The sequence below is a fragment of the Brienomyrus brachyistius genome, chromosome 16 (assembly GCF_023856365.1).
Source record: "Brienomyrus brachyistius isolate T26 chromosome 16, BBRACH_0.4, whole genome shotgun sequence".
NCBI lineage: Eukaryota > Metazoa > Chordata > Actinopteri > Osteoglossiformes > Mormyridae > Brienomyrus > Brienomyrus brachyistius.
In genome coordinates, this window is record NC_064548.1 from 15,685,344 (window position 1) to 15,712,704 (window position 27,361).

At 44.1% G+C, this 27,361-nt stretch overlaps 2 protein-coding genes across 6 annotated transcripts; one reads left to right on the forward strand and one right to left on the reverse strand.

Moving 5' to 3' along the window:
• On the forward strand, nucleotides 1–14,360 carry LOC125710242 (beta-galactoside alpha-2,6-sialyltransferase 2-like). Of its 3 annotated transcripts, none has more exons than XM_048979782.1 (6): nucleotides 1–166; nucleotides 6,192–7,001; nucleotides 9,769–9,866; nucleotides 10,449–10,550; nucleotides 11,472–11,646; nucleotides 14,113–14,360. In XM_048979782.1, exons 2-6 carry the CDS (start codon nucleotides 6,251–6,253, stop codon nucleotides 14,358–14,360), a joined length of 1,374 nt encoding a protein of 457 aa, XP_048835739.1. In that variant the 5' UTR covers nucleotides 1–166; nucleotides 6,192–6,250. The 3 variants fall into 3 exon arrangements, with proteins under 3 accessions (XP_048835739.1, XP_048835741.1, XP_048835740.1); XM_048979784.1 differs by lacking the exon at nucleotides 1–166 and adding an exon at nucleotides 3,308–4,490; XM_048979783.1 differs by lacking the exon at nucleotides 1–166 and having other exon boundaries at nucleotides 3,308–7,001.
• Nucleotides 13,083–26,607, reverse strand: LOC125710248 (opsin-3-like). Of its 3 annotated transcripts, XM_048979797.1 has the most exons (5): nucleotides 26,491–26,607; nucleotides 25,124–25,475; nucleotides 18,560–18,885; nucleotides 16,676–16,909; nucleotides 13,083–13,428 (listed from the first exon to the last, which is right to left on the reverse strand). In XM_048979797.1, the coding sequence occupies exons 2-5, from the start codon at nucleotides 25,467–25,469 to the stop codon at nucleotides 13,288–13,290; spliced, it is 1,047 nt and encodes a 348-aa protein (XP_048835754.1). In that variant the 5' UTR covers nucleotides 25,470–25,475; nucleotides 26,491–26,607; the 3' UTR covers nucleotides 13,083–13,287. The 3 variants fall into 3 exon arrangements, with proteins under 3 accessions (XP_048835754.1, XP_048835753.1, XP_048835755.1); XM_048979796.1 differs by lacking the exon at nucleotides 26,491–26,607 and having other exon boundaries at nucleotides 25,124–25,492; XM_048979798.1 differs by lacking the exons at nucleotides 13,083–13,428; nucleotides 26,491–26,607 and adding an exon at nucleotides 14,661–14,741 and having other exon boundaries at nucleotides 25,124–25,492.
• Between the last annotated feature and the right edge of the window lie 754 nt (nucleotides 26,608–27,361).

Below are 27,361 nucleotides of genomic sequence, written 5' to 3' on the forward strand. Positions count from 1 at the left end.
ACAACGCACTTAAAGAGCGCGCACAACGCATGTATTCGCGATACACGGGACGCTGTAGTGGGCAGACGGAGACGACCTAATTGAGACACGGAAATCACGTTTATAGGTTTCGCTTCAATTAATGAAGATTTTGCCAAGTTGTCTTCCATGATGAGGATATTTGCGGGTACGACGTTTTTTGCTTTTTTTGTAGGCCGGCTTACTGTTTACGGTTTATTAACATCATCATTATTATGGTCATTGTTATTGTTGTTGTGGTTCTTTTATGCTTGGTCTCAGTATCTTTAGAAATACTTACGTGTAATATAAAACGCAATTAACGTCTCGACCGTATCGTATTCTAAATCGCTGTGTAGGCTCCAAATTAACGTGTCCTACAGAAGGTATTCTTGGCTGTGCCTCTTATTGACACAGATAATCCATTAACTGCCTTTGTAGCTAAATCGACTGACTGACCCAACTAACTGAATGTTTCAATAATCTAAAATGAATAGATTTTTTGTCGGTTTGTGAGGCACGTTTGGCAAGCGGAAAATCCCTCTTATTTCTGTTTCCGTATTAATTGTGATTAAACATGCATTGCAATGATTCAGATTAATCATTGCATTAACTTAAATGATGCCGCACCAACAACAGCAGTCATTGTCAGCCTGCATGACTAAAATCGTGGTGTGTCTCTCTCATAGCGGACAGTGTCCGTTTGACAGCTCGGCGTTTATTGTCAATCTTGCAGGGTTCGTAACGGCGGTTTTGGATACACGTTGCAATGACATGCTGGCTACAATTAACAAGCGTCGTTTTTTTTTTCTTTTGCTTTATTTGTTCCTTACGTTGTGATGGTCATGATTGAGTAATTCATTCTAAATGTTTTACGTGGGCAGATATTTTTGCTTGCATGTAATCTTACAATTAAATACGTTGCATAATAAAACTGCACAAAATAAAATGGACCGCTTTTAGTAAATTCTGCAGATCATCATAGTAAAAAAGTGCACGGATAGGCCTAATGTTAAGGCAATCGAAAACGGAGTGAAAAATTCTCGGTAGCTTCCTTTTTGACAAGTCCTTTTTTAAGACGGACATGCTTTGATCGTTTAAGGCGATTGTGTAAAGCTAGCTGTCCTCCTTTTTCTCATTTGATTGACTTGATTAAAACACATACAAGATTTATCTATTAGGTTTCTAAGAAAAAAAGTAAAACTAAGACGTAACGGGCAAAAGCTATGTTTGAACCTGCTGAAACGATTTAACGGTCAGTTACCTAATCTGGGACAACGCGGTGGTTGAAATAGAGATTCATGGAATCTAAGACAAAATTACAAAGTTTTAACAACATGTTCTAATATTGATTTGACTAGAGTTGCGGCTACCGAATATTTTGTTAGGCCTGTATTTTTTTTATGATAGGCTATACAACATTATGCATGCGATTATTCGCGATTGCGTGTTTTTTTAGTTGCAATTTTTAAAAATACATTGTTAGTTCACAGCCCATTTAACAATCTTTCCCCTCAACAAACGTCACCTAGCTGTTCTATACCGCACTTCCAATGTTCTAGAGGTGTAAGCAAGCCAGTTTCACTATTTCTTGTACAATGATCATCCTGCGGAAGTGAAATTGCCTGGCAGTCGGCACCCCTCAGAAATTCATGCCACTTGTGTGGGCCTATATATTATAATGGACGTATGTCAACACATTGACATAATCTTGGTTCAGGCTGGCTCAGTTATCGGTCGGCACTGCGCGTAGTTGGAAATAAATATGGGATGTGTCTCACCACTTAACATTTAAGTAAGAATTTTATTGTACTTGGTACGTCTGATAATAAAATTATTGGACGGAACTCCAGTGTATTACTGGTTGGTGACTATATAGAGAAGGATATACCTGAGCAATAAGTGCTGAGTGATTTAATTGCAAACGTTAGCAGTTAATCATTCGGCAATATTTTGAACTGTCAATGAAAATTGTCTATCTCTAAAATCTCTAAAACACTAGCTAATTTACATATCTGATTTCAGTCCCTGGTCATTCCATTTTTATTGTCTCACCTTGAATTTTTCTGTTAACGTTGCATGTGGTGTGGTGGCTCAATAATTAGCACCATCGCCTCATATCGCCAGATTTGGTCTTTTGAATTCTGCCTCGTCTCAGTGTATGTAGAGTTTGCATGTTCTCCCTATGTTGCGAGGTTTTCGTTCTGCAGTTGGTTGGTATCCCATTCACAGTTTACCCCAGCATTATGCAACCTGGGTTTTGTCCCAAGCCCCTTGAGATTTTGACCAGTGTAACTGGTTAGAAGACAGATGGCTGTGGCTGGAACAGTTAACAGACTTGTGAATTTGTCAGCTCGCAAGTTTTTAGTAATATTACATTTTTAGTCTTACTCATCTGGCTTCCTCACAAGCGAAATATGCAAATTATAAAAGGAGACTTTTGTCTGATTGCTCTTAAATATCAGCATTATAAGCTGTTTTGCTTCCGGTCTGACACAGTGTGGTCAGTTTCGGATTACTTTAGCTCAAGAAAATTTCGCTAAGCCATTAATAAAATAGAATGAAAATAATGGTGTTCCTGTTATGTCGTAAAAAGACATGCATACTCGCCTGTATTATTCAGATGTTTTTTTTTTGTTTGTTTTTTGCTTTATCTTAACCCTTAACCCTTTCCAAGCCATTAGAGTTCATCAAGAGTTCATTTAGAGTTTGCTTTCCTTGTGGCTTGTAGTTTTATTACGTCTGGGTCAGAGCCGCAGTTCACATGCAGTAGGGCCTCATCCTGTCCTACTTCTTCATTATTACATGTATAAAGAATTAATAGAATTTTCTGAGCAAGAGTGATCTTCATGTTTCACTTATCAGCACAATTTTCTCGCCGTTACTTGTGGTTATGGTGGTGGACAAACAGGCGGATAGATGCCCCTCCTTCACCTCACGTTTAGGATCAAAGTTTCTTTAAGAGCGAAAGCCTGCTTTGCAGGTTCGTAGAGACGTAGCTTCCTGATAACGCGATGGTATCCGCGTGGGCCATGTTTGGCCAAACTACTTCCTAACTACTGTGCTCATTATGCTAGTTAGAGTAATGCAGGGCATATTCCTGTTACTGTAATATGCGTATCAAAAAATGATCAATTAATCAGTAATCTTGGATCTGCAGGGACCTTTGAAGTAAGGTTGCAAAAAACGGGTGATTTTGGTAACTGATTAGTCAAGTGATCAGATGAGCAACTAATGCACATGTTTTATTAAAAAAAATAATAATAATTTGTGCAGTACAGCACACTTTTCCGTGCAGTTTGTGCACACTGTGGCTAAAATCTTGGGATGCAGTGGTACACAAAGGTGCAGAACACATCTCTGCTTTTGGATTCATGGTTTATTGCAGTTTCATTACAGGGGGAAGACAGAAGTTATTATCAAAACTGCTGTTATGTCTCGCTGTCCGCTGGGCAGGCAGAGCAAGGACGAGGCTGACAGGTGAAAGTCCTGATACGGATGTTTACTGAAGGGAACGGGGAAGGCAGGGAACAACGTAGCACAAACATCAATGACCGATCTGGGCAACTGACTCAGACGCGGACTGATATACACAAGACAAGTCGAAAGGAACAGGAAACAGCTGGGCACAATCGGGGAAGAACACGTGGGTGATCAGGGGGGCGTGGCACACACGAGGATCGGACGCGCAGGTCATGACAACTGCAAACACAGTTTATGAATAGTTATAAACCAAACATAAGGCAATTTGTCTGTCGGTGTGTCTGAATAACAAAACCTAAGAGATGGTCATTTGCACACTAAAAATAAATATGTAAAATAAACAAAAATTCCCAAATAAGACTGTATCATAACAACCTGTCATGGGGCGAGGGACGAAGGGCTCGGGAACAGGCGTGATGGCAAAACAAAAGGGAATTTTATTGGCACTTAACGGAATTAACACAGGAAATAAACAGCATAGGTAGGGATCCAAAACTGGAATAAAGGAACTAGGGAAGGCACGGGGAACACACATGTTTGACGTCAATGGCAGGACTGGTGAACACAGAGGTGAGAAGCACAAATATACAGGACTGAGCAGATAAGGTGCAGCTAGAGTGATTAAAAGGAACAAGAGGTAAGACAAACATTTAACAGGTATGGCTCGTTAGGGCCACATTAGAGGGGAAACTGGGCATGACAGAACTACAACCAACCCTCCCCCGCTCCCAAAATGTGCCCTCTGGGCACAATGGACAAGCAGGGGAGGGAACCAAGGTGACCGAACAACATGGTGAACACAAGGGGCTGGGACACCTGACAAGACAGGGTACGACAGGACTGACAGGACGCATGGGAGTGGCCCACGACACAGAGCTCCCAGATAGGCCAAGACAACGAGAGGATGGAACAACAGACATGCTAACACAGGGCACGGGACCAGATATAGGATACGACTAGGGGCACAGGGCAGGCCGGTACAGGACCAGGGACAGCAAAGGGGACAACAGGTATGACACTCAGCAAGACTGGCCAGACAAGTGATTTAAATTATGTGGGAGGGTCCTTCAGCTTTTCAGCACTAGCCGTAACCAACTCACAGCCACTGTTATAGCCTGCTTTCCATGTTTGAACGTCTACTTGTGGATTTAAATATCCCCGTGTTAAGAAATGCATTCATTCGTTTCATTGTGCATACAGAACTGAAAATGTGCCCAACCGGCACGCAATAAATACAAACACTGTTACAGCCCTGAGAGAATCACTATTTAATGCGTCCGTTTGACAGATGTTGCAGGATACTGACTTCTTTGATGCTATAGCTTTCTGGCGACTGTTACTAAACACGCCATCGATGTTGCCGGTGGTGATGTCATTATATGCAATTTGTACAGCAATCGGCAAAAATGGGAACCTGCTGATGAACATTTTCATTGTTTTAATTAAGCCTGTTTTCATTGCTGATTACCAAATGTTATCGATTCATTGTTTCAGCCCTATGTGTGTTATATGGGATATAGACAGTTCTCGTCTGCACATGGGTGTGCCGTTTGTATTGTGCTAAGTCTATTTTGGCAAAGTAAAGACTATTGACTAGGTAATGGCAGAACTGAAAAAGATCATAGAGAACAGATACATTTCTGCATTTCAAGCCTACATTTCCATTGCTTGTTTTCTTCCTACAGGTTACAATTAGTTTATTTTCACCCCGTTTCTTGTTTAATTTTGCCACTGATTTTATCTCCTGGTTCATGACTTTTAATCAATGACCTGGACTAAAGGAAGCCGGTATGGGACACAGAAAGGACTGAGTGAATCTGAGCCAAGGCTCCCTCTTTATGATCATTTCCATATCGGTAAACAGATGAGAGGCAAACAGAGTTTACTATTGCTGAGATATAAGTGTGTAAAATGCTTACCTTTCATTTGCTCTAAATGGAAAAGACAGTGAGTCAAAAAGCATGTTCACTACATTCACATTCCTTCGACGGCAACCGAGACGCATGCATTTAGGATTATAAATCAATGTCAGATTGCAAACGGGTAACAAGCAGCATAATCGTGTGTCTGAGTGTTTACATGTTTTTGCTCTTTCATGAACTGGCTTCCTGTCCAGGGTGCTTCATCTGCCATGTGGCCTCTTCTCCACGCTGTTGGAAGATGTGTCTGTTCATCACCCATACCTACTAGAATCCAGTGTGTTGTTTAGTAATTAATAAACTGAGAGTGCGGGTGGGGGGATGACAGGAATTCTGGTTAAAGAACAAGAAACGCAAGGGTACCATCCTTACATCTAGGTGACATTCTGCTGCGATACCCTTTAAGCAATGTGTTTAATCTGAACTGTGTAAGTAAAATAGCCATTTTTATAAGTAAATGAATGCTGTTGCTAAGCAACTAACGTCCACATTTGTATGCAGTTTAATGGATAGTTGCTCATGCTGTTATTTCTGTAGTTATCATGTCTGTTATTTTTTCTTTTATAAATAAATGTTCCGCACGTAGTAACAGCATCACTGGTAAGTATGAATGGTGTCTTTTCATTCTGAAACTTGAATTCTTTTCATTTTTTTTACTGAATAAAAGACTAAACTTGTCATTCTTAAAAGGACCTGTTTTTCTTTAAACGAAAAAGTGAACATAAACAGAAAGTTGAAGTGGGAATGACGATTCACTTTACGTCTCAGTGGTGTGCGTTGTCTAACTTGCAGGCAGTATCCTGATCCGATTCCAGTGAAACCTGGGCTAGCTGAGTTCCAGTTGGACCACCATGAAGTCCACCATGAAGCAGTGGAAGCAGCTGGTTGTAGCTGGGATAGTAGCTTGGATTTTGCTTGTTTTGGTGCTGTTCACCTACTTTATGGACTCATGGATGGACAGTCTCCAATTCTCCACCTCTTACCAAGACACGATGCATTTCACCTATATTCAGAGGCACAAAGGCATCATGGTTACCCCGGTGGAGATGACCATCACGGGCCAGGATGCAGACTTACAACATGGGACACATAAAAAGTCAAGGGCCGATGAGAAGGGGGATTTGCACATTGTGGTAGAAGAGAAGGACTTTTGGAAAAAATCAAGAGACATACAGATGAAGAGTTTCAGGAAAGTCATACAAGAAAAAGACCAGAAGCGGACGGATGAAGCCGATGCTCGGGGGCGCTTTTCCAAGACCAAGTCTCTGATTCACAGACTGTGGAAAGGTAACATGTCATCACGTATGCTCAGCAAACGGCTGCAGATCGCCATGAGGGAGTATGTGAATATGAACAAGCACCATGTGGTGTACAGGGGCCACCGCTGGACTAAGATGGGAAGGCGAGAGCTGTTCTGCCAGCTCAAGAAGCAACTTCAGGTATTGACCTTGGATGGAAGAGAGTTGCCCTTCTCTCAGCTTGGCTGGGAGAAGCTGGTGCCGGGACAGTCTCTGAGTCAGCTCTTTGGATCCAAAGTGCAGACCTGTGCTGTGGTGTCGTCCGCCGGAGCGATCCTTAACTCATCCCTTGGGAAAGAGATCGGTGAGTTCGAGTTAGACATTCATGACAGCTTCCATAGTGCAGAAATAAGTTGGTTTTTTTTTCTGTCAAAGTTAAAAGGATCACAGGCTGAAGGATTTGGGGACTGACGATCCTTAGGGTCATCTCAAAGGAAAAAATTAGAAAACATTTTGAGATTAAAGTCGGGAAAAAAAAAAAACTTTCGAGGTCCAAGTCGAAATAAACTTTCGAGATTAAAGTAGGAAGTTCTGAGATAAAAGCTGAATTCTACGGATAGGTTCTCCTAACACAGCAGTGGGGGGGGGGGGGGGGGGGGGTCGCGAGATGTTTTGCAAAATATATCAATTGGCAGAACGTGAAAAATATACTGCTTTAAATGTAACCTCAACTGGTCGATCTCAATAAATCTACGCAGTGGCCCCCTCGGTCGGCAAAATATACCGTTGGAACTTGGTAGCTCACACTGAAATAAAGGTTGGAGACCATTAATACAAACCTAATGGGGGTTGTGAGTGTCTGACACTCTTATTTGAAGTCGTGGGCTAAAGTGTGAGGCTTCCTTTTATTGGAATGAACCCAGAAAGCAGCTGATTGTGAGGCATCTGTATAGTGTTATCACGTAGCGTGATTTACGTCCTACAGATCTCACAGTTACCGACAGGTTTCTACCATTAAACCTTTTTCTAGAACTAGTAGGTTAAGTAAAGGTGTACTTGATTTCTTCAGATCATTTTCAGTTTTGAAAAATCAGACTTTATGAAATTCTTCATTGGAATCGCATTATTTTATGTATAGGATTCGCCCTGTGTGTTACGCCGCTGCAGTATATCCAAACTCCTGGTCTGGGGATCTGAAACCAAAATAAAAAGCTTGTTTAAGGGTGGCTGCATTAGAAGCAAAGTCACTTTTCATTTTTTGCAGCAGTTTCAAGTTTGTTTGGGTCTGAGAAAGCATATGCATTCTGCCAGGTGTATCAAAGTGAGACCTCCGAAGGCTTTGGGGCAGCGCAGTTCTTGCACTTTCTATGAAAGTGGATTTCTTGCACCTTGTTCTGTTGCGTGGCTGAGCTGCCTCTGTTTGGGGGGATATTTCAGGGTGGACAGCGGCCTGTGCCTTTGTTTTAACGATGCCCACTAGTAGCGAGCGGTGTGTTTTTTACGGATGTTAGAATCCTTACCAGGACTATGCAGAGATTTTTAGAGCAACAGAAGGAGGATTAGGAAGCATTAATGCTCACACACAAGCTCACACAAAAATTCTGTAGGCAAAACAGGCAGGTGCTCAGGCTCCCCCAACGCCTCCCCCCCTGCACATACCGGCTCATTATGCAAAAACTACTTTTTGTGCTGTGTGTCTGTGTCATCAATCCAAGCCTGTCAGTGCTGGTCTGTTTACAAGCTCGATGCATGTTCTCATGTTACAGCAGAGTCATGCCTCTCCCTGGCACACAGCAGGTCGATTGAAAGGTAAGCTGAGATGGAAATACAGTATAGTGCAACCGGTCTGTAGTTTTTCAGCTCAGTGTGCCGACTGCACGAGCGGCAGCCTAAGCCTGATCGCCGCCTTCTTAAAGCCCCCCGAGGAGCAGATGCCTCCTCCTTTGGGTGAGACTAAAACTGCGTTCGCCAGGAAGCTGTCAAAGGGGCTTTCAGTCGCTCAAGATTCTGTAAGCGTTTTAACTGGAAATATTAACGATTTCCTGCTGTTTTCTTCTGAACAGCTGCAAATCCATCCATTTATTTTGTGTATCTGTTTTTATGAACTGTTTTGTTCATCCAAAGTAAAGCACAGGAAATAGCAGCAGTGTGTGCTTTTCCCGCTAAACTTCAAAGATCAGTCATGTATGTGGGCATGCACACGAATGTAGCCATATTCGTGCTCACATGCACACACGGGGTAGAATGTTTTTATTCTACGTTAGTATATCCCTCCCTCCATAACCACCCCACCAATGGCAATCCGTATAGCGTAGTGCGTGAGGCAGGGTACACCCAGGGTTGACTGTTAGTCCCTCACAGGGGACATACATGCAGATGTGCTTCATTATGAAGAAAAAAATCAATATAGAACAGATCTTCGAACTTAATAATGGTTAATTGTCAGCATGTCGGTTGATTTTGGTGCTTGGGAAATAATTAGAACTTTTTTTTTATAGCCCAAGAATAATAACAGCACACTGATTTTTCAATGGCATAAATCTGGCACAAATGATTGAGAATAGTTTGGTCCAGCTTCACAGGTGTGACAGTACTATGTAAACAAACATTTATATCTCCAAAACTAAAACAGCACAAAATAAACAGACAATTGAGACCAGTTTTGTTGAAAGCAAATGCGAATTGGGGTAACTTCACTGTGATCATGTGAACATGTAAACAAACATTTATATCTCAAATTAAAATTTGTGACACAAACTGGTACAAATGAGGCACAAAAAATTCAGACCAGTCTGGTTAAAATACAGGGGGCAACTTAACGCAGGTACTTCTAAGTCATACAAAACTTGTTGCTGCCATCTGCTGGACATTTATTTTAAATGCATCTTAAATGCACACACTCCCCACACACTGCCGATTACCTGGATCAGGTGTGTTCAGTCAATCAGAAGCTGAAAGACAGCTGGGACTTGAGTGTGGGGCAGGAATAGCAGGAAAACAAGCAGGGCAGTGGGGCCCGAGGACCGAGTTTGAGAACCACTGCATTAATGTAATTTACCACTTTTATAATGCAAGAGTCTGTGTGTTGCCAGGTCAGATGATATGGTGACCGACTCTTCCTCTGCCCATAGACGATCACGATGTTGTGCTTCGCTTCAATGCGGCACCCACCAAAGGCTATGAGAACGATGTTGGCAACAGGACCACCATTCGCATCATCAACTCTCAGGTAGGTGCTGCTTTGCGGGTTCCCCTGGATGCCAGAGTTATTTCTTCTTTGGGGCCCTTAAGCGAGGCCCTTCTCTCCAGTGGCTGCAGGGATACTGGCTGACTCTCCTGTCTAATCCAGACTTGTCCATAGAGCTGCCGTCCATCCCGTATTCAATGGGACCATCCAGTGTTAAAAAATAAAATGCTTTGTCGATTTTTGAACCAATGCAGGAAAAATCCCGTGCTGTGGTGATCCAAAAAATGCAACGTGGCATTTTATTTTTCAATACGGGATGATTTTGCCATTTGCCCCGGCAAGTTTTATTTTTGCGACCCCCACAGCTTTAGATTGAAAGTAGTAAGTCAATTTGCTCTTCTAGTTTGCTAAATGAATGAAATACGCTTTTTTTTATGCATCGTGAATTGCATAGGTAGGAAATGCACAGGCTAATGAGATGGGATTAGGGGAGCACCATTGTGAAGGCAAGAATCTTCTTGTTTTTGGAGTATTATGAAGGCAGTCAAAGGACCGGAGCTCCTACGGGCTGCAGTGTAGTTTATCTCATGTTAACGTTTATTTTCTCCATTCCATCACTTGTAGATTCTGGCCAATCCCTCCTTCCGTTTCCAGACCAGCAGTCTGTACAGAGGTCTTGTTCTGGTGGCTTGGGACCCCGCGCCATATAGTGTAGACCTGCTGAAGGTCAGTCTCCCTCGTCTGTCCTTTTTATATGTGGTTTTTATCCCTCCCTCCCTCCCCAGTCTGCAATTTTTTTTTGTTAGGAAACCCCCCGGTCAACAACTTTCGTTACAGCGGCTTTGGATACCCGGTAGCTACAACATGTGTCTTTTTTATTTTATTCTTTTCTTAATTTTTTTTGATTTTGGCACAATCTGATTTTTTTTTTTCGACGTGTCCCTGGGTCAACAAGGGAGGGTCTTGCATTTCACTTCTTTAACCAATCACAGTCTTCATTGTATGCTATCACGACATTAAATAAAACCAGTGTGTTCTGTTAACTGGTAAGGTAAAGTGCCCGTTTTATTGTGTATGCCTTTTATTAAGGATCATAGATCATAGATGGGTCACAGATACAAAACATAGCAAGATGCTTACCTGGAAAAGCTGTACAGGGGAACATAAGGGTGTGTATTTATTTTATCATGGTGATAATGATAATATAATAACAACAACAAGGCTTGAACCAGCAACTGTCCTATCACAGCCACAGAGATTTAGCTTGCTGAGCCACAAACTGCCTCCTAACGCAACTGCTGGAAGCCTTGAATGTGAAAATTAGAAAAATGGACCAGTGTGGTGATGTCATACAATGAAGACTGTGATTGGTTAAAGGAGTAAAACACAAGCCCCTCACTTGTTGACCCAGAGAAAAAAGCATCAGTTACTAATATTTCACTCTCTCCAAGTCTTTTTTTTTTTTCCTTTTCTAATATCATACAGCCATAATTTTAATAACAGATTTATCACAAAAAAGTAGCTGTTTGGGCCCTTGCTCTCCGACAGCTGGGCCCCTGACTCTCCGGTCCTTTGTTCTGGTAGCGCCTCTGTGTCTGCTGTAAGCTGCCTTCATTGTTGGTGTTATCTTCTGCTTTTTCCCTGCAGTGGTACCGGAAGCCAGACTACGACCTTTTCACTCCGTACGTACGGCATCGTAAGCACCACCCAGGCCAGCCCTTCTACATCCTCCACCCCAAGTTCATCTGGCAGCTGTGGGACATCATTCAGGGAAACTCGCTTGAGGACATCCAGCCCAATCCCCCTTCCTCTGGCTTCATTGGTGAGCACCGCAAATCATGGAACGGAATCTTGGAAATCATACACTCTGTAATCAAACATTAAGTGATGAACTGACGACTAAATTTCCAAAACTCCATCCATATACGGAATATGTCTTTTGAGAAAACATTCCAAAAATTAATCAGTTATTTGTTGGATTACATGACAATTTTGGTTACAAGTACTGTAACATACACTATATGGACAAAAGTACTGGGACACCTGGCCGTAACTTTCATGACATCCCATTCTAAATGCATAGGCATCAGTATGGAGTTGGTACCCCCTTGCAGCTACAGTACAGCAGCTGTCACTCTTCTGGGAAGGCTTTCCACAAGATTTTAGATCATGTCTGTGGGAATTTTTGCCCATTCAACCAGAAGAGCTTTTGTCAGGTCAGAAACTGATGTGGGACAAAAGATCTCTGTTCTACTTCATCCCAAAGGTGTTCGATGGGGTTGAGGTCAGGGTTCTGTGTAGGCCAGTGAGTTTCTTCCACACCAGACTCACCCAACCATCTCTTTATGGACCTTGTTTTGTGCACTGGAGCACAGTCATGCTGGAACAGAAAAGGGCCTTCCTTCCTCAAACTGTTTCCACAAAGTTGGAAGCATAGAATTGTCCCGAATGTTTTGATATGCATACCAGGTGGAAATTTGCTCTGTGATTTTGCTCGTCACTGATGAGGCCTGTTTCTAGCTGTGAAGTATACAGAAATGTGTGGTCTGCATATGTTGAGTTAGGACAATCACACACCAAATTTGTGTAAAAATGACTAAATATTGCAGAATTGACTATTTGCTGTGATACAGTACTTCAGTTTGACACCTGGATTCTTGCAGAATGTAAAAAAAACATCATAGAGCTTTCCCTTTTCTTTGTATATTCTCTAATAAATGGCGAGGAGTAGTTCACAAAGTTCTCATCAAGAACTCCTTTTGGTACGCATGGTTCTCGTTCAGTCTCCACACAATCGGTAACTTCGATTTTAACACACCCTTAAGCACCCGAGGCCTTAGCAATGGTAAATGAAAGGCAGTTTTGACTTTGTATTTCCTGCACAGTTACATGTATTTCGGAGCACGGGCCTTAGTCCAGGAACCTAATCTCTGAGGGCTCCCAAACGGAGAGCATCTGAGCTTAACAAACCATTCGGTTTCGTTCAGGGCCTCAGCCTCCAATTCCCCAGTGTTGTGCCGCATCCATCTAACTGGCTCTTTTGTTCATCAGGGATCAGGGTCGTCCTTAGAACAAGTGCGGTTAAGGGCCTCCCTCCAGGGCCCAGTGCTGGCATGATTACTCTGCTAGCCGCAGGGTCTGAACCTGATCACGGGTACAGATATTGATAATAGTGTCGGCCCTACAAACCATACTGGTTGACTACAAACGTCTATAGCACAAAGCAAAAAGCAGTTTGTGTTTCATCACTGTTTATTAAACACAACAGATACAGGTTTAGTTTATTCTTTACATTTGAATACAGACACCATCTTACACGCATCTACTTTATGACAAGGATGATCCAGACATGACATTTCTGTTGAACTGTCCCCCACAGGGATACAGTCTACCGGAATGTGGGGAAGAATTTACAGGGCTGCCCTGTAGGGGGCGCTGCTCGTAGACACGTGAGAGGAGGGACTCAGGGGTTGTTTCCGGCATGCCGCATGATGCCATCCATGGTTTCGTTGCGAGCAGCTGTGTTCCTACATGCCACAGAGGTGCGGGTGTCCTCTGGCGCCCCCTCCTGACAGCGGAACAGGAGCAGTAAACACCTGTAAAACTGGAGACACACATTCAGTACCATCATTAGCAGTGTGGCGGTAGCATATATTATTGTTAAAGAAATATACAATTCATAAGTGTTAAATTGCACGTTGTTTTGATTGCCGCGATGAGATGTCATGCCTGGATATCAATCACCCTTTTCTCCAGCATATTCATGCTCTATATGCTACCTGCCCATTAGTCAGTTATCAGAGCAGCTGTCACAGTACCACAGTACATATGTTCAGTTTATTGTTAGAATTGTTCTGTTTTATTATTAGTTATTGTTATAAATTAGGCAGAGTGAGAAATTAACAATTTAAACTTTATCATAGGCATGTATATGTAAGACAAAACATAGTTATATACTATCCCTGGTTTGAGGCATTCGCTTGGGGTCTTGGATTATATCCCCAGCAGATAAGGGGAGGGCTACTGTATTAAAATGGATCTTCGTGGCTAATATCTGGAGGTCAATCTATGACCTGCAGGATAGATGCAGTGGATTCTGTGATCCCCATTCCTGAAGGCATGCCCTTCATGCCCATTTACGTTTTCATTTAGCAGATACAATATTCTAAGCAATATACCGTTGAGAAGAGAGGGGCAGCAATTGGTTGCTATGCCTAGCATGTGATTCGAACCAGCGACCTTCTGAATCACAGGCACCGCACCATAACCGGCTCGCGTTTCCCTGCAGGAATCCTTCTGATGATGGTGCTGTGCAGAGAGGTCCATGTCTATGAATACATCCCATCCCTGAGGCAGTCCTACCTGTGCCACTACTACGAGAAGTACTACGACGAGGCGTGCACCTTGGGAGCATACCATCCTCTGCTGTTCGAGAAGATGCTGGTCCAACGCCTCAACGTCGGTCTGGAGCGTGACCTCGACAGGAAGGGCAAGGTGACCCTTCCTGGGTTCAGCGCTGTGGACTGTAGCCCCTGAGCCCGCGGTCCTCACCTGCCTTTTCGTAATACTGCCTTTTAATACTTGGACATGAATGAAGATTCGAATCTGGGGTATTATCAACCCTCTTTTTTAACGGAAGCGATAAGTCAGCTAGACCTTCAAATGATATTTATTGTACCAACAGTCTTTATGAAGTGCTTTTTAATAAGTCGTTTATTAAATTCGAGATGAATATGAATTTATTCTCAATCCTGAGAAGAAGCTGGAATGAACCATAGCAGCTGCTTTTAGATATGTTGTCCTTTTTCCACCTGGTGGCGACCAGTTACAGGTTTGTCATAAAATGGCCTTTTTCGTGAAAGGGCCTTTGTTTTCATTTGTGATCGTCTCTGCTGACTGGCACAGGATTTGATATACCTGCAAGACAGGGTAGCAATAGATTTTTTTAATATGCACGGAAACCGCTGCATTCTTTTTTCATTTCAATAACTCTTTACTAGGACTTCTCAATGTTACTTGGTCCTTTTTGTATGCTACGTTTTATACTGTACATTTTAAAGCTGTTTAAAGTTACTTGTCACAGAAAAAAATATGAAAAATTACTGAGAAACCACTGCCAAGTAACCGATACAGAACATTAAATTCTCTCTCCTTTTGATAATATTTCAGCAGTTTAAGAGGTAGTGATCACTCTGGCATGAGAGAGAACTACAGAAATGAGCAGATATTTTGTATATCGATGGTGTACTGCCATTTACAGTCTCTCCCTCCACACCCTTACATCATCTGATTTCACCATGTGTTTGTATAGATACACTTGATGCGTCGTAGCTCCCTGGTTTCAGTTCAGTGGCTTTTTAAGAACAACGGACGGTCACATCTTGGTAGTTTCACTTTATTGATAACTGGCACCAAGAGGCCTTCCATCATTTGGATATTAAGCTTCTATTATACTGTCTGATTTTATTCTGAAGGCTACATAAAAAGCAAATTAGTTTAAATTAATTTTAATATTAATTGTTTAAACATTTTTCTGTTCCATTTTGAGAAACTGGAACTAGATGTACTTGCAATGGGATTAGAACTGCTGTTAAATGTCGTGGTTGATGTTTGGTTAAATAATACGAACATGATAATATTTAAATGGATATTTAAATCTCAGAAAGCTGCAGGGATGTAATACATAGCTGACAGGTGCAGTATTATATGAAATTTAATGTGTTACAGTACAATTTGAATTTAATATTTAATATTTCGTGCTTTACAGAGTGATGTCATTCCTTCAATGAAGCATGACATTTTGTACTGACCAAAATAGAATGTTCTTGTTTTTTTTTCCTGGTTGAAATAGTAGCTGGTCTATTTCATATTATATCATCATGGTGTAAATAAATAATAATTGGTTTCTATAATGTATCCAGAAAGCTGTGTGCTTAATTGTTTTATAAGCACATAAAAAATGAATGGGAAAGCCCTGCTCAGTCCCATTCATTTACAGTCACGTACAAAACTCAAGACCTTTCTATTATTCATTAAATGGAAGGTAGAGCATAGTGGACACTGCATGATGTCCACTTTCTGCAATATTTCACATTTTGTTCATGTGGTTGTAGCTCTTGAAATGTTTCAGAGTTGCCTTCAAGACGCCTTTCTATGAGGCTGTAGGAATGTTTGCATTTGAAATGACTGTTTTTGTCCCATTTTCCAAGATTTGATCACCTTTCTTGCCTAAACTTTTTTAAAGACTTTGAATAATGTTTGCATTTTTTTCCAATGTCAGTGTTTTCTACTCTAAATAAAAAAAGGCTGTTCTTTTGCGAAGCATTTCATTGCCCCTTCCTGATTGTGATTCGGATTTAAATTCCTTTCACATATGACATGCACACAAAATCTAAAGGGAATAAATTATTTGAAGTCCTGCGTATCCAAAGAGAAATACACTGTGAGCTATAAGACCGATGCTATCTCAGTACTCCTCAGGACCCACAGCCATTCCATATGATAGTTCTATTCCACCACCAGCCAATCAGATTTGCTGCTGGTGAAATAAAACAGAAATACGGAATGGTTGGGACTGATCAATGGGAGGTTCATGAACCTATCACCAGTGAGGATCCAGGCGTGAGCAAACTACGAAGCTGCCTAGGGCCCAATCAACACAAGGGGCCCCAGGCAACGTCAAATATATGTTTTATGCATGGCTGTCTCTAGCTATAGGCTGAATAAGCAGCAGCCTTTAAATGACCTGCGCTGAGTTTTATTGGGCCTCCCAGGTAAAGTCTCGCCCTGGGACCCTGAAAAGGTAGAGCCAGGCCTGCCTATAACATTCCGAGATACAGTGATCTGCTGACCTGCTTGTTCATAAGGAAGTAGATTACGGGGTTGATGACGGTGCTGCTCTTAGCCAGAATGGAGGGCACCACACTGGCGATGGGCGGGATGATGCCGGGCTGTCCGAAGGTGGCCATCAGTGCCACGATGCCGTAAGGCATCCAGCAGAGCAGGTAGCACGACCCTGCGGCTACCACCATGAAGAGGATGCGGAGCTCCCTGCACCGGACTGCAGTCTTCCGGGTCTTTCCGACCTGGCATAGAAAACAGGATAATGGGAGAACTTTAAGCATTTATATTAAAATATAAGAAATATGATAACTTTTCAGTAATATAATGTGAACTATTAAATAGTGTATATATATATATATATATATATATATATATATATATATATATATATATAATATATATATGAGAAAGAGAGAGAGGGGCTAAAAATAGCATTTATCTATGTACTGCCTGATTTTGAAAATGAATGTGGTTTCATTTTAATCTGCAAGTTGCACCGGTGTTTACAGAGTATTTTGTAAGGAGTCACTGAACTGTTACATTTTTCTCATTAAAATTTCAATTGAAATTATAAGAAATAGCTCAGTCCTCCCATCAATGAGAACAGCTGGCTTTGTTCTGGGACTGTAATATTATGCTAATAAAAAAAAATAACAAAAATCATAGGTGACGCATAGCATTCTGGTAATCCATATGCAGTTACATTTATAGAGGCTGGTTTTAGTTACTATTGCTTGACAGTTCAAGCACAGAAGATGAGCTACATTAGCAGCTACACATAAAATATAATGACTCCTCTTCACCAACGAAAGTGCCTACAATGGCCACGTGGGCATCAGAACTGGGCCATGCAGCAACGAAGAAGATCACCTAGTGTGATGAGTTACATCATGATGCTACATCATGTGGATGGCCAGCTGAATGTGCATTGTTCACCTGGGGAAGAGATGGCACCAGGGTGCACTATGGGAAGAAGGGAAGCCAAAGGAGGAAGCTTGATGCTCTGGGTGAAGTTCTGCTGGGACACCTTGGGTCCTGGCATTCACGTGTATGTTACATTAACACATACCACCTACCTAAACATTGTTGTAGACCAAGTACAGCCCTTCATATCAAACGTATTCCTTAATGGCAGTGGTCACTTTCAGCAACATTGTTCATGATTGCTTTGAAGAATATGAAAAGGAGTTCAAGGTATTGATTTGCTCCTTTAAATAATTTCCCAGAACTCAATCAGATCAAGCATCTGTGGGATGTGTTGGACAAACAAGTCCGATGCAGGACTTAAAGGGTCTGCCGCTAATGTCTTGGTGCCAGACACCACAGGACGCCTTCAGAGGTCTTGTGGAGTCCATGCCTCGGTGGGTCCGAGCTGTTTTGGTGCCATGAGGGGGACCCACAATAGTAAAAGTGGTTTTAATGTTATGGCTGATCGATCTACTACTCAATACAGACTGAAAGTTGTGTGACTAATTCCACATATACTTCTTTAACAGACACTTGTGTCAAACAGACAGTGGTGTCAAACTGTGGTCACTGAAAGGGCCAAATTAAAATATCACAAAGGCTATGTTGAAAGTACGCCGAACCATTAACCCAAAACTGAGGTTTGTACCAAAACTCAAATTGTGTGTACTGTTACACTCGTACTCCTGGGTCATTTAAAACAAAATATCAAAATCATTTTGCAGACATATGTGCTTTACAGTGATTTTACAACTGAGAGAGAAGGATTAGCCATTTCCTGGATCATTTGGGGTAAAGGGCTTTACTCAAAAGCAAAATCAAATTGCCAATTGCAGGATCTGAATCAGAAACTTTCTGAATATAGGTAGACCCCCCTCCCCAACCCATAGAATGCCCAATGCTAATGCAAGGAGGTCTTTTCTCACCTGCCTGACAACATATAGCAACCGACTGTAGCAGTAGACCATGAGCGACACGGGCAGGACCAGACAGAAGATAAACAAGCAGATAATGTAGGAGTGTGAAAGCAGTGTGCGAGCCGTCCAGGTCACAGAGCAGCCTGTCCCGGCTCCCTCCAAACCATAACTACTCCAGCCCAGTAGGGGGGGAACTGTCCAAAGTAGAGAGTACAGCCAGGATCCTCCAACTGCCAGAAGGGGCTTGCGGAAGTCCAGGCCCCCCTTTCTGTGCACGGTTAATGTGCTGTAGCGGTCATATGACAGCATGGCCAGAGAGATCAGGGACACGATTCCTGTGAAAAAGGGGAAGTAAAACAGCAGAACAAGGTTTCATAATTTCATTCTATTGCTCACTGATTTTATGCTTTACCAGGACTGGACACCCACATTGCTGACAAAGCACAGTGTCAATAATACAAGGAAGCTCTTTCAAAAGTGAATGGGTGTGTTTCAGATACAGATAACTAGTGGACATTGACTAAATGTTTTAAAATGGTCCTCAAGCTCAAGCAGAACACAGTGCTAGAAATGCCAAGGTTGTGGGTCTGCATCCCTGGGAACACACATAAACTGTAATCCTTTCCGTTACTGTAGGTTGCTTTGGATAAAAGTGTCAACCAAGCGAGGCAAGATGGTTCCCTTTGGTTATTGTTGGTTCAAATCCCAGTGAACACATGCAGATTGTAACCTTTCCTTTACTGCAAATTGCTTTGAAAAAAAAAAACTAAAATAAATGTAAAATAGAGCAAAATTGCATTGTTGGATAACGATGACATCAAGTATCCTTATGAGGGGTGGGGAACCTGATCAGAAGACCCCTCATGAAGAATACAATTTTGGATTCACGTTTTCCCTTGCCCGGATGCGGGTCACCGGGCCCCCCCCCCCCCCCGGAGCCAGGCCTAGGGGTGGGGCTCGATGGCGAGCGCCTGGTGGCCAGGTCTACACCCATGGGGCCTGGTCGGGCACCACCCGAACAAGGCACGTGGCTCTCCACCCAAGGGAGGGGCCATAGGTGCGATGTGATCTGGGCGGCGGCCAAAGGCAGGGACCTTGGCGGTCCGATCCTCGGCTGCAGAAGCTAGCTCTAGGGACATGGAATGTCACCTCTCTGATGGGGAAGGAGCCTGAGCTGGTGCGCGAGGTTGTGAAGTTCCGGCTAGATATAGTCGGACTCACCTCGACGCACGGCTTGGGCTCTGGAACCAGTCTCCTTGAGGGGGGTTGGACCCTTTTCCACTCTGGAGTTGCCCACGGGGAGAGGCGCCGAGCGGGCGTGGGCATACTTATTGCCCCCAGGCTGGGTGCCTGTACATTGGGGTTTACTGCAGTGGACGAGAGGGTAGCCTCCCTCCGCCTTCGGGTGGGGGGACGGGTCCTGACTGTTGTTTGCGCTTATGCGCCTAACAGCAGTTCAGAATACCCACCCTTTTTGGAGTCCTTGGAAGGGGTGTTGGAGAGCGCTCCTCCAGGGGACTCTCTTGTTCTGCTGGGGGACTTCAATGCTCACATGGGCAATGACAGTGAGACCTGGAGGGGCGTGATTGGGAGGAACGGCCCCCCCGATCTGAACCCGAGCGGTGTTTGTTATTGGACTTCTGTGCTCGTCACGGATTGTCCATAATGAACACCATGTTCAAGCATAAGGGTGTCCATATGTGCGCTTGGCACCAGGACACCCTAGGCCGCAGTTCGATGATCGACTTTGTAGTCGTGTCGTCGGACTTGAGGCCGCATGTCTTGGACATTCGGGTGAAGAGAGGGGCGGAGCTGTCAACCGATCACTACCTGGTGGTGGGTTGACTCCGCTGGTGGGGGAGGAAGCCGGCCAGGCCTGGCAGGCCCAAGCGTATAGTGAGGGTCTGCTGGGAACGTCTGGCGGAATCTCCTGTCAGGGAGAGTTTCAACTCCTACCTCCGGCAGAACTTCTCCCATATCCCGGGGGAGGCAAGGGACATTGAGTCCGAATGGGCCATGTTCCGTGCCTCCATTGTGGAGGCAGCTGACCAGAGCTGCGGCCGTAAGGTGGTCGGTGCCTGTCGTGGCGGCAATCCCCAAACCTGCTGGTGGACACTGGTGGTAAGGGATGCCGTCAAGCTGAAGAAGGAGTCCTATCGAGCCTTTTTGGCCTGTGGGACTCCCGACGCAGCTGACAGCTACCGGCAGGCCAAGCGGGATGCGGCTTTGGCGGTTGCTGAGGCAAAAACTCGGGTGTGGGAGGAGTTTGGCGAGGCCATGGAGAACGACTTCCGGACAGCTTCGAGGAGATTCTGGTCCTCCATCCGGCGGCTCAGGGTGGGAAAGCGGTGCAGCGGTGCACCAGAGGGTGTGCTCCAACTACAGGGGGATCACACTCCTCAGCCTCCCTGGCAAGGTCTATTCGGGGGTCCTGGAGAGGAGGGTCCGCCGGATTGTCGAACCTCGGATTCTGGAGAAGCAGTGTGGTTTTCGCCCTGGCCTTGGAACAGTGGACCAGCTCTATGCTCTCAGCAGGGTTCTGGAGGGTTCATGGGAGTTTGCCCGACCAGTCTACATGTGTTTCGTGGACTTGGAGAAGGCATTCGACCGTGTCCCTCGGGGAGTCCTGTGGGGAGTGCTCCGGGAGTATGGGGTACCGGGTTTCCTTTTAAGGGCAGTTCAGTCCCTGTATGACCAGTGCCAGAGTTTGGTCCGCATGGGCGGCAATAAGTCGGACTCGTTTCTGGTAAGGGTTGGACTCCGTCAGGGCTGCCCTTTGTCACCGATTCTGTTCATACTGTAGCTTTTATGGACAGAATTTCTAGGCGCAGCCAGGGCGTTGAGGGTGTCCGGTTCGGTGACCTCAGGATTAGGTCTCTGCTTTTTGCAGATGATGTGGTTCTGTTGGCCTCATCGGACCGTGACCTTCAGCTCTCACTGGAGCAGTTCGCAGCCGAGTGTGAAGCGGCTGGGATGAGAATCAGTACCTCCAAATCCGAGACCATGGTTCTCAGCCGGAAAAGGGTATAATGCTCTCTCCAGGTTGGGGATGGGGTCCTCCCCCAAGTGGAGGAGTTTAAGTATCTCGGGATCTTGTTCACGAGTGGCGGAACAATGGAACGGGAGATCGACAGGCAGATCGGTGCGGCGTCAGCAGTCATGCGGGCACTACATCGGTCTGTCATGGTGCAGAGAGAGCTGAGCCAAAAGGCGAAGCTCTCGATTTACCAGTCAATCTACGTTCCTACCCTCATCTATGGTCATGAGCTATGGGTAGTGACCGAAAGAACGAGGTTGCGGGTGCAAGCGGCCGAAATGAGTTTCCTCCGCAGGGTGGCTGGGCTCTCCCTTAGAGATAGGGTGAGGAGCTCAGTCATTCGGGAGGGATTCAGAGTAGAGCCGCTGCTCCTCCGCATCGAGAGGAGCCAGATGAGGTGGCTCGGGCATCTGATTAGGATGCCTCCGGGACGCCTCCCTGGGGAGGTGTTCCGGGCATGTCCCACTGGGAGGAGACCCCGGGGAAGACCCAGGACACGCTGGAGAGACTATGTCTCTCGGCTGGCCTGGGAACGCCCCGGGATCCCCCCAGAGGAGCTGGATGAAGTGGCTGGGGAGAGGGAAGTCTGGGCCTCCCTGCTGAGACTGCTGCCCCCGCGACCCGACCTGGAAGATTAAGCGGAAGATGATGGATGGATGGATGGATGGATGGAACCTGATCCATGGAGAGCTGGTTTGGGTGTGGATTTGTGGGATGGCCTCTCTGTCTGCCAATAGCAGTGAAACAGAGCAGGTTCTTTATACAATGCCGCATAAACGGTTAGGTAATCGCAAATCGGACATCAGCTACAACAGCAGAAAATAGGGTGCAATATGTCCAAAATATTTTATGTGGACCCCATTCAAAACATCACCTCCACACATTCTAAAAATGTGCAATTATTAAATAGAAACATCATCCATCTTCTCTAACCACTTACCCTATTCAGGGTGACAGGACATCTGGAGACTATGGGTACAACATAGGATGAAGGACCAACCCATCACAGGACACACTCTCATACTTATGGGCAATTTGGAAACTCCAATTAACCTCAGCACGTTCTTGGACGGTGGGAGGGAAGCAAAGCACCTAGACAAGACATGGAAACTCCACACATGGAGCCATAACAGAGGCCTGAATGCAGGTCCTAGAGGACGAGGCAGCTGTGCTAACCACTGCACCACCATGGCACCCAGAGAGGCAGCACACATGCATTAATGGTTTGTGGCTGCAGAATGAATAGCCTTACTATGCCTTTAAAAGCCATCTCTACTTTCACAGACTTGAGAGAGATCAGAAAGCCCGGTTTATATAAATCAAGGACCTTTTTCCCACGCAGTTTTAATCCTCAAAGTAATTTCAGCCATTCATACAGAAATAGCTTTTGATATAGACAATATTTCAGAAAGTAAATTATCAGGACTAGGATTAGGAGAGCGGGCCCTGGAAATGAGTCAGGTTAACAGACGCAACTAATGAGAGTCAGCCGGAACTCCTCTCGTCTCCAGGACCCAAACCTGGACTGGGACCAGCAGAGCAGCGGCGAAGACTTACATGACTAAACAGACAGATGAAAACAAAACAATGGGAAAAACAGAGGACCAGGGCTAGAGCACTCCGGAGAGTACAAGGGAAGTGGTTTATTATGAACCCAGGCTGCAAGAAACACCAAAGTAAAATACACACAGGTCATGGGTTGTGGCTGTGCCGCTGGAAATAGGTCGGACTGGTCTGAGGAGCTAAGTGGAACAGTTCTGCTCTGCCCTCTGTTGGAGGCATGGCATAAATGTTTCCTACTACTGCAGTTGCTTAGCCGATACCTTTAATTTAATCCATCTTTCCGGCTAGATTATCAGAAACAAGTAGAATTCATATTTAAAGTGGAATTCACATTAAAAGTCAATTGCAAGATTGAGGAAAGGGCGTAGTGATAAGCAGAGTATGGCGGGATTTCAGAATGTTATGAGGGTAAAACGCTTTCGGGAACATAATAACCATCTTGTAATGTTCGTAACTAAAGATTCTTCATAGTCACTATAACAGAGAGTCACAGTAAGCCTGGACCCTGTCCCAGGAAAGGGGGCACCCTGAATAGGGTCCCAGTCCATCACCGGGTACACACACACAAAGCTGGAGGTGAGAATCAAACTCACAACCTACTTATGTAAGATAATACTGCTAACTAGTGCTGGGCGGTATACCGGTTCATATCGAAAACCGTTTATTATTATTATGAAATCAATTTTTCTTATACCGCAATACCGGTTTAAGTATCCTACACAACGTTCGGAAAGTGGCACAGATGGAAACTGTTTAAGGGGGGACCATTTTCACTGCTGCACCACTAAAAATATATTGTAAAATATATTATAATGTGGGAACAGGGGCGGCATGGTGGTGCAGTGGTTAGCCTCACACCTCTGAGACCTGGGTTCGAGTCTCCGCCTGGGTCACATGTGTTTGCATGTTCTCCCCATGTCGTCGTGGGGTTTCTTCTGGGTACTCCGGTTTCCCCCCACAGTCCAAAAACATGCTGAGGCTAATTGGAGTTGCTAAGTTGCCCATAGGTGTGCATGTGTGAGTGAATGGTGTGTGAGTGTGCCATGCGATGGACTGGCCCCCCATCCTGGGTTGTTCCCTGCTTCCGGGATAGGCTCCGGACCCCCCGTGGCCCAGTAGAATAAGCGGTTTAGAAAATGGATGGTGGGAACAATGCAAAAATGTAAAACAAAAATATATCCTGTCAAATGTGCTAATCGCCCAGTCAAATATCGGCGTATACAGTGAAACCGATATACCTTTGAAAAATACCGTGATATAAATTTTTGGTCATACCGCTCAGCTCTACTGATGGATCACACCATAAAAAAATCATAGACTGGTAAAACGTGGAGTGGGAAAAGATATCATTTACAGCCTGCTGGAATACTGTCTGAGTGGTGCCTGTCGGTAACCCAAGGTTTAACTGATGCTTACAAAAAACGGATCGGAACTTATTTGGCTTGCCATCGAAAGAAGGACCTTAAGCAGTCCTCACCTAGCTGTTATGATCACACTTCATCATGCAGAGCTCAGAATCCGCTTGTCTCACATCCTGCAAATGCCTTTCTCAACATACAGGGATTATAACCTGGCAGGTGCACAACAAACAAACTCCTACACTTTAAAATTAACACCCATAAGAATAAAATTAGCATTTTAAACAAGAAGATTTCACAACAGCGCCTGTATTCAAAAGAGGGGGAAAACACTGTTCTGGCTATCTATAAAAAACAGCAACAGCATCTGTGGAATCAAGGGACATGTTTTACATCACACCGTGAAAAATGCGGGGAGTACCAGGACTTACTTCGATGTTATGAGAAAAAGTTTTAGAAGACTCTATTTATGGATAAATCTGTAAGCATATAAAATACTTCATCAACAATTAATGGTTCTCGTGGTGCGCAATAGAGATTCAGTAGTTGAAGTTTAGTTGCGCAGAAATTGTGGCGTACAGCAAATGGATTTACGCATCCGTTTGGTAAACTCACCGAAACAGGAGTTGATGAAGCCGTACCACATGCATCCGTATCTCCCGACCAGCCACCGTCCACGCAGGCTGGAAGCGAAGCTCAACGGGGTGCCGAATATGCAGACCAGCATATCGCTGATACTGATGTTGAGAAGAAGCATGTTCACCGGAGTCCTCAGAGTCTTGAACTTGCAGAACAGGATGAGGACGATGAGGTTGTTAAAAAAGCCAAAAAGCATAATCGATCCCAAAAACACAGAAACCACGGTGTGTCCCCTCCTGGACAGGGCGTTTGCTGGCTTGTCGTTCCATTCTGGCTCAGTTGTGAAAGTGGTGTCGCCGCTCGCGTTGGAGCTGCCATTCATACTTAACTGCGAAAACATTATATTTACTGTCCCGGGTATTGTATTGGGTTATTATCCTTATTATTTCGCACGCTACCTACCTACCCGATCATTTTTTCCATTTTCAATCGGCCACATACAGCGCGGCAACTTGGCTCTTAGCTAAACAAAGTTTCACACGCGTTTAAAAATTTAAATACATCATAATATTTCTGCAATCAAATCTGAAACTCAAACAAAAAAATTTAAAATTCAAAAAGTGTAAATGACCGACATCAATCAATAACTCAGGTGACAGTAACTGTGGAAAAAAAATCTAATTGGCTGATTTTTATTTCTTCTACTGAGAAGTCCAACGTCTTAATACTAGACCAAAACGATGACTGTAGTGTTGAAGTCGGCGCAGCCGGGGCATAACAAATCTGACGGGCGGCCCAATAATATATGGGGGGATGGTGCACGCGCGGGGGTCGGGGGTGATGGTGGGGGGGCTCTGGCGGGATGCTCAACCTTGGATAAGCGGACAATCCGTAGACACGCCCCTGAGAGAGACTGGGCTTATTTGTTTTAGGATGAAACCTCAATAGGCTTTCACATCTCTGAATGCGAACAAAATTATAAAGCAAAAATAATATCAATATTGTAAGACTTACACAGTAATGTAATTACAGTGATGTAAAATTCTGTTCTGTCGAAATGGAAAAGTGAACTTCATTTCAATACATTGTATTCATAAGTTACATATGAAATAAAAACTCCTTAGTAGGTACTTATGCAATTTCATAATGCATAATGATTTTTGCCTCTTCCTTTTTTGACATAAACAAGTAATCAGAAACATCTGTGACAGTAAAATATTGCTAAAGATCACCAGATGCTCAGCAATCTTCATCACCACAAGTAAATCCCAAAAAATGGCAGCCAGGCCTTCAGTACAAGGAGTTATGTCTCTTGGATATATGCTTGTGGATCCCAACTGCTTTTAAAATAATATGGAAAAATTGCTTTTTATATATAACAAAACCACTATCTAACCACTTACCTTGGTCAGGGGCTTAGCAGGGAATTCTGGGAGTCCTGAGAAAATGTCACCTCGGGCCCCCTTCAGTACACATGCCCCCTCTGCAGCAATGGCGTGGAATGTCTTTGGAGCCCAGAAGAAAAGCCTCATAACAGGTCAAACATGCAACTGCCACAGTCACAGTGGCAGGATCTGAACCCTGGAGGTGAGTGGTAACAGTAGCCAACTCTATACTAACTCACCAAGCTGCCCTGTGTGTAAGCAAGAGGAATATCACAGTTTTTAAAGAGCAATTAGTGCTAATAAATTTAGGTTGTATAGTGACTAGAGCCGGGCCGGTCAGTCTTATGCAGAAAGTACCACTGGCTTTGCAGTTTTTCTCTGCAACTCCCTAATTAGATTACTAATTAAAGAGCTGATTGGCTGAAGAGTCCTCACACCTGGGTTTGAACAGCTGACCTAAAGGTTACCCCAAAAACCTGCTCTCACACCGGCCCTTTGCAGATAACATTGCCCTGGACTAGAGGGTAGGCTATCATTAAACAGATCTGGAGTGTGTTTCACGATAGCAATGACTCAGTGTTTTACAAAGACTCTAAAGATATATCTTACGAAAGGTATTTCTTTTCCTATGTCTGTTTCACAAATAATTAATTAAAAGTGTGTGTGTCATGGGCGTCGCCGCCATTAAATCTGAGGGACGTGTCCCCCTCACATTTCATAATTATTCATTTGGACCCCCCCACATTTAACATAAAATATTAGTTTTATGCCAATGTGTCCCCCCCACATTCAAAATGCTTCTGACGCCCCTGGTGTGTGTGTGTGTGTGTGTGTGTAGAGTTTGTAGGTTTTTGCTGTATGTAGTTCTCTCCTGTAGTCCAACGCCATA

What these genes read in the sequence shown, in the direction of transcription:
- LOC125710248 (XM_048979796.1), bottom strand. Translation starts at nt 25,487, where the DNA reads ATGTTTTCGCAGTTAAGTATGAATGGCAGCTCCAACGCGAGCGGCGAC. An exon ending in CTTCATCAACTCCTGTTTCG is followed by an intron (nt 18,886 to 25,123) that starts GTGAGTTTACCA and finishes CCTTTTTCACAG; the next exon opens with GAATCGTGTCCCTGATCTCT. An exon ending in ACTTCCTTATGAACAAGCAG is followed by an intron (nt 13,429 to 16,675) that starts GTCAGCAGATCA and finishes GTGTGTCTCCAG; the next exon opens with TTTTACAGGTGTTTACTGCT.
- LOC125710242 (XM_048979782.1), top strand. Translation starts at nt 6,251, where the DNA reads ATGAAGTCCACCATGAAGCAGTGGAAGCAGCTGGTTGTAGCTGGGATA. An exon ending in ATCCCTTGGGAAAGAGATCG is followed by an intron (nt 7,002 to 9,768) that starts GTGAGTTCGAGT and finishes CTCTGCCCATAG; the next exon opens with ACGATCACGATGTTGTGCTT. An exon ending in ATAGTGTAGACCTGCTGAAG is followed by an intron (nt 10,551 to 11,471) that starts GTCAGTCTCCCT and finishes TTTTCCCTGCAG; the next exon opens with TGGTACCGGAAGCCAGACTA.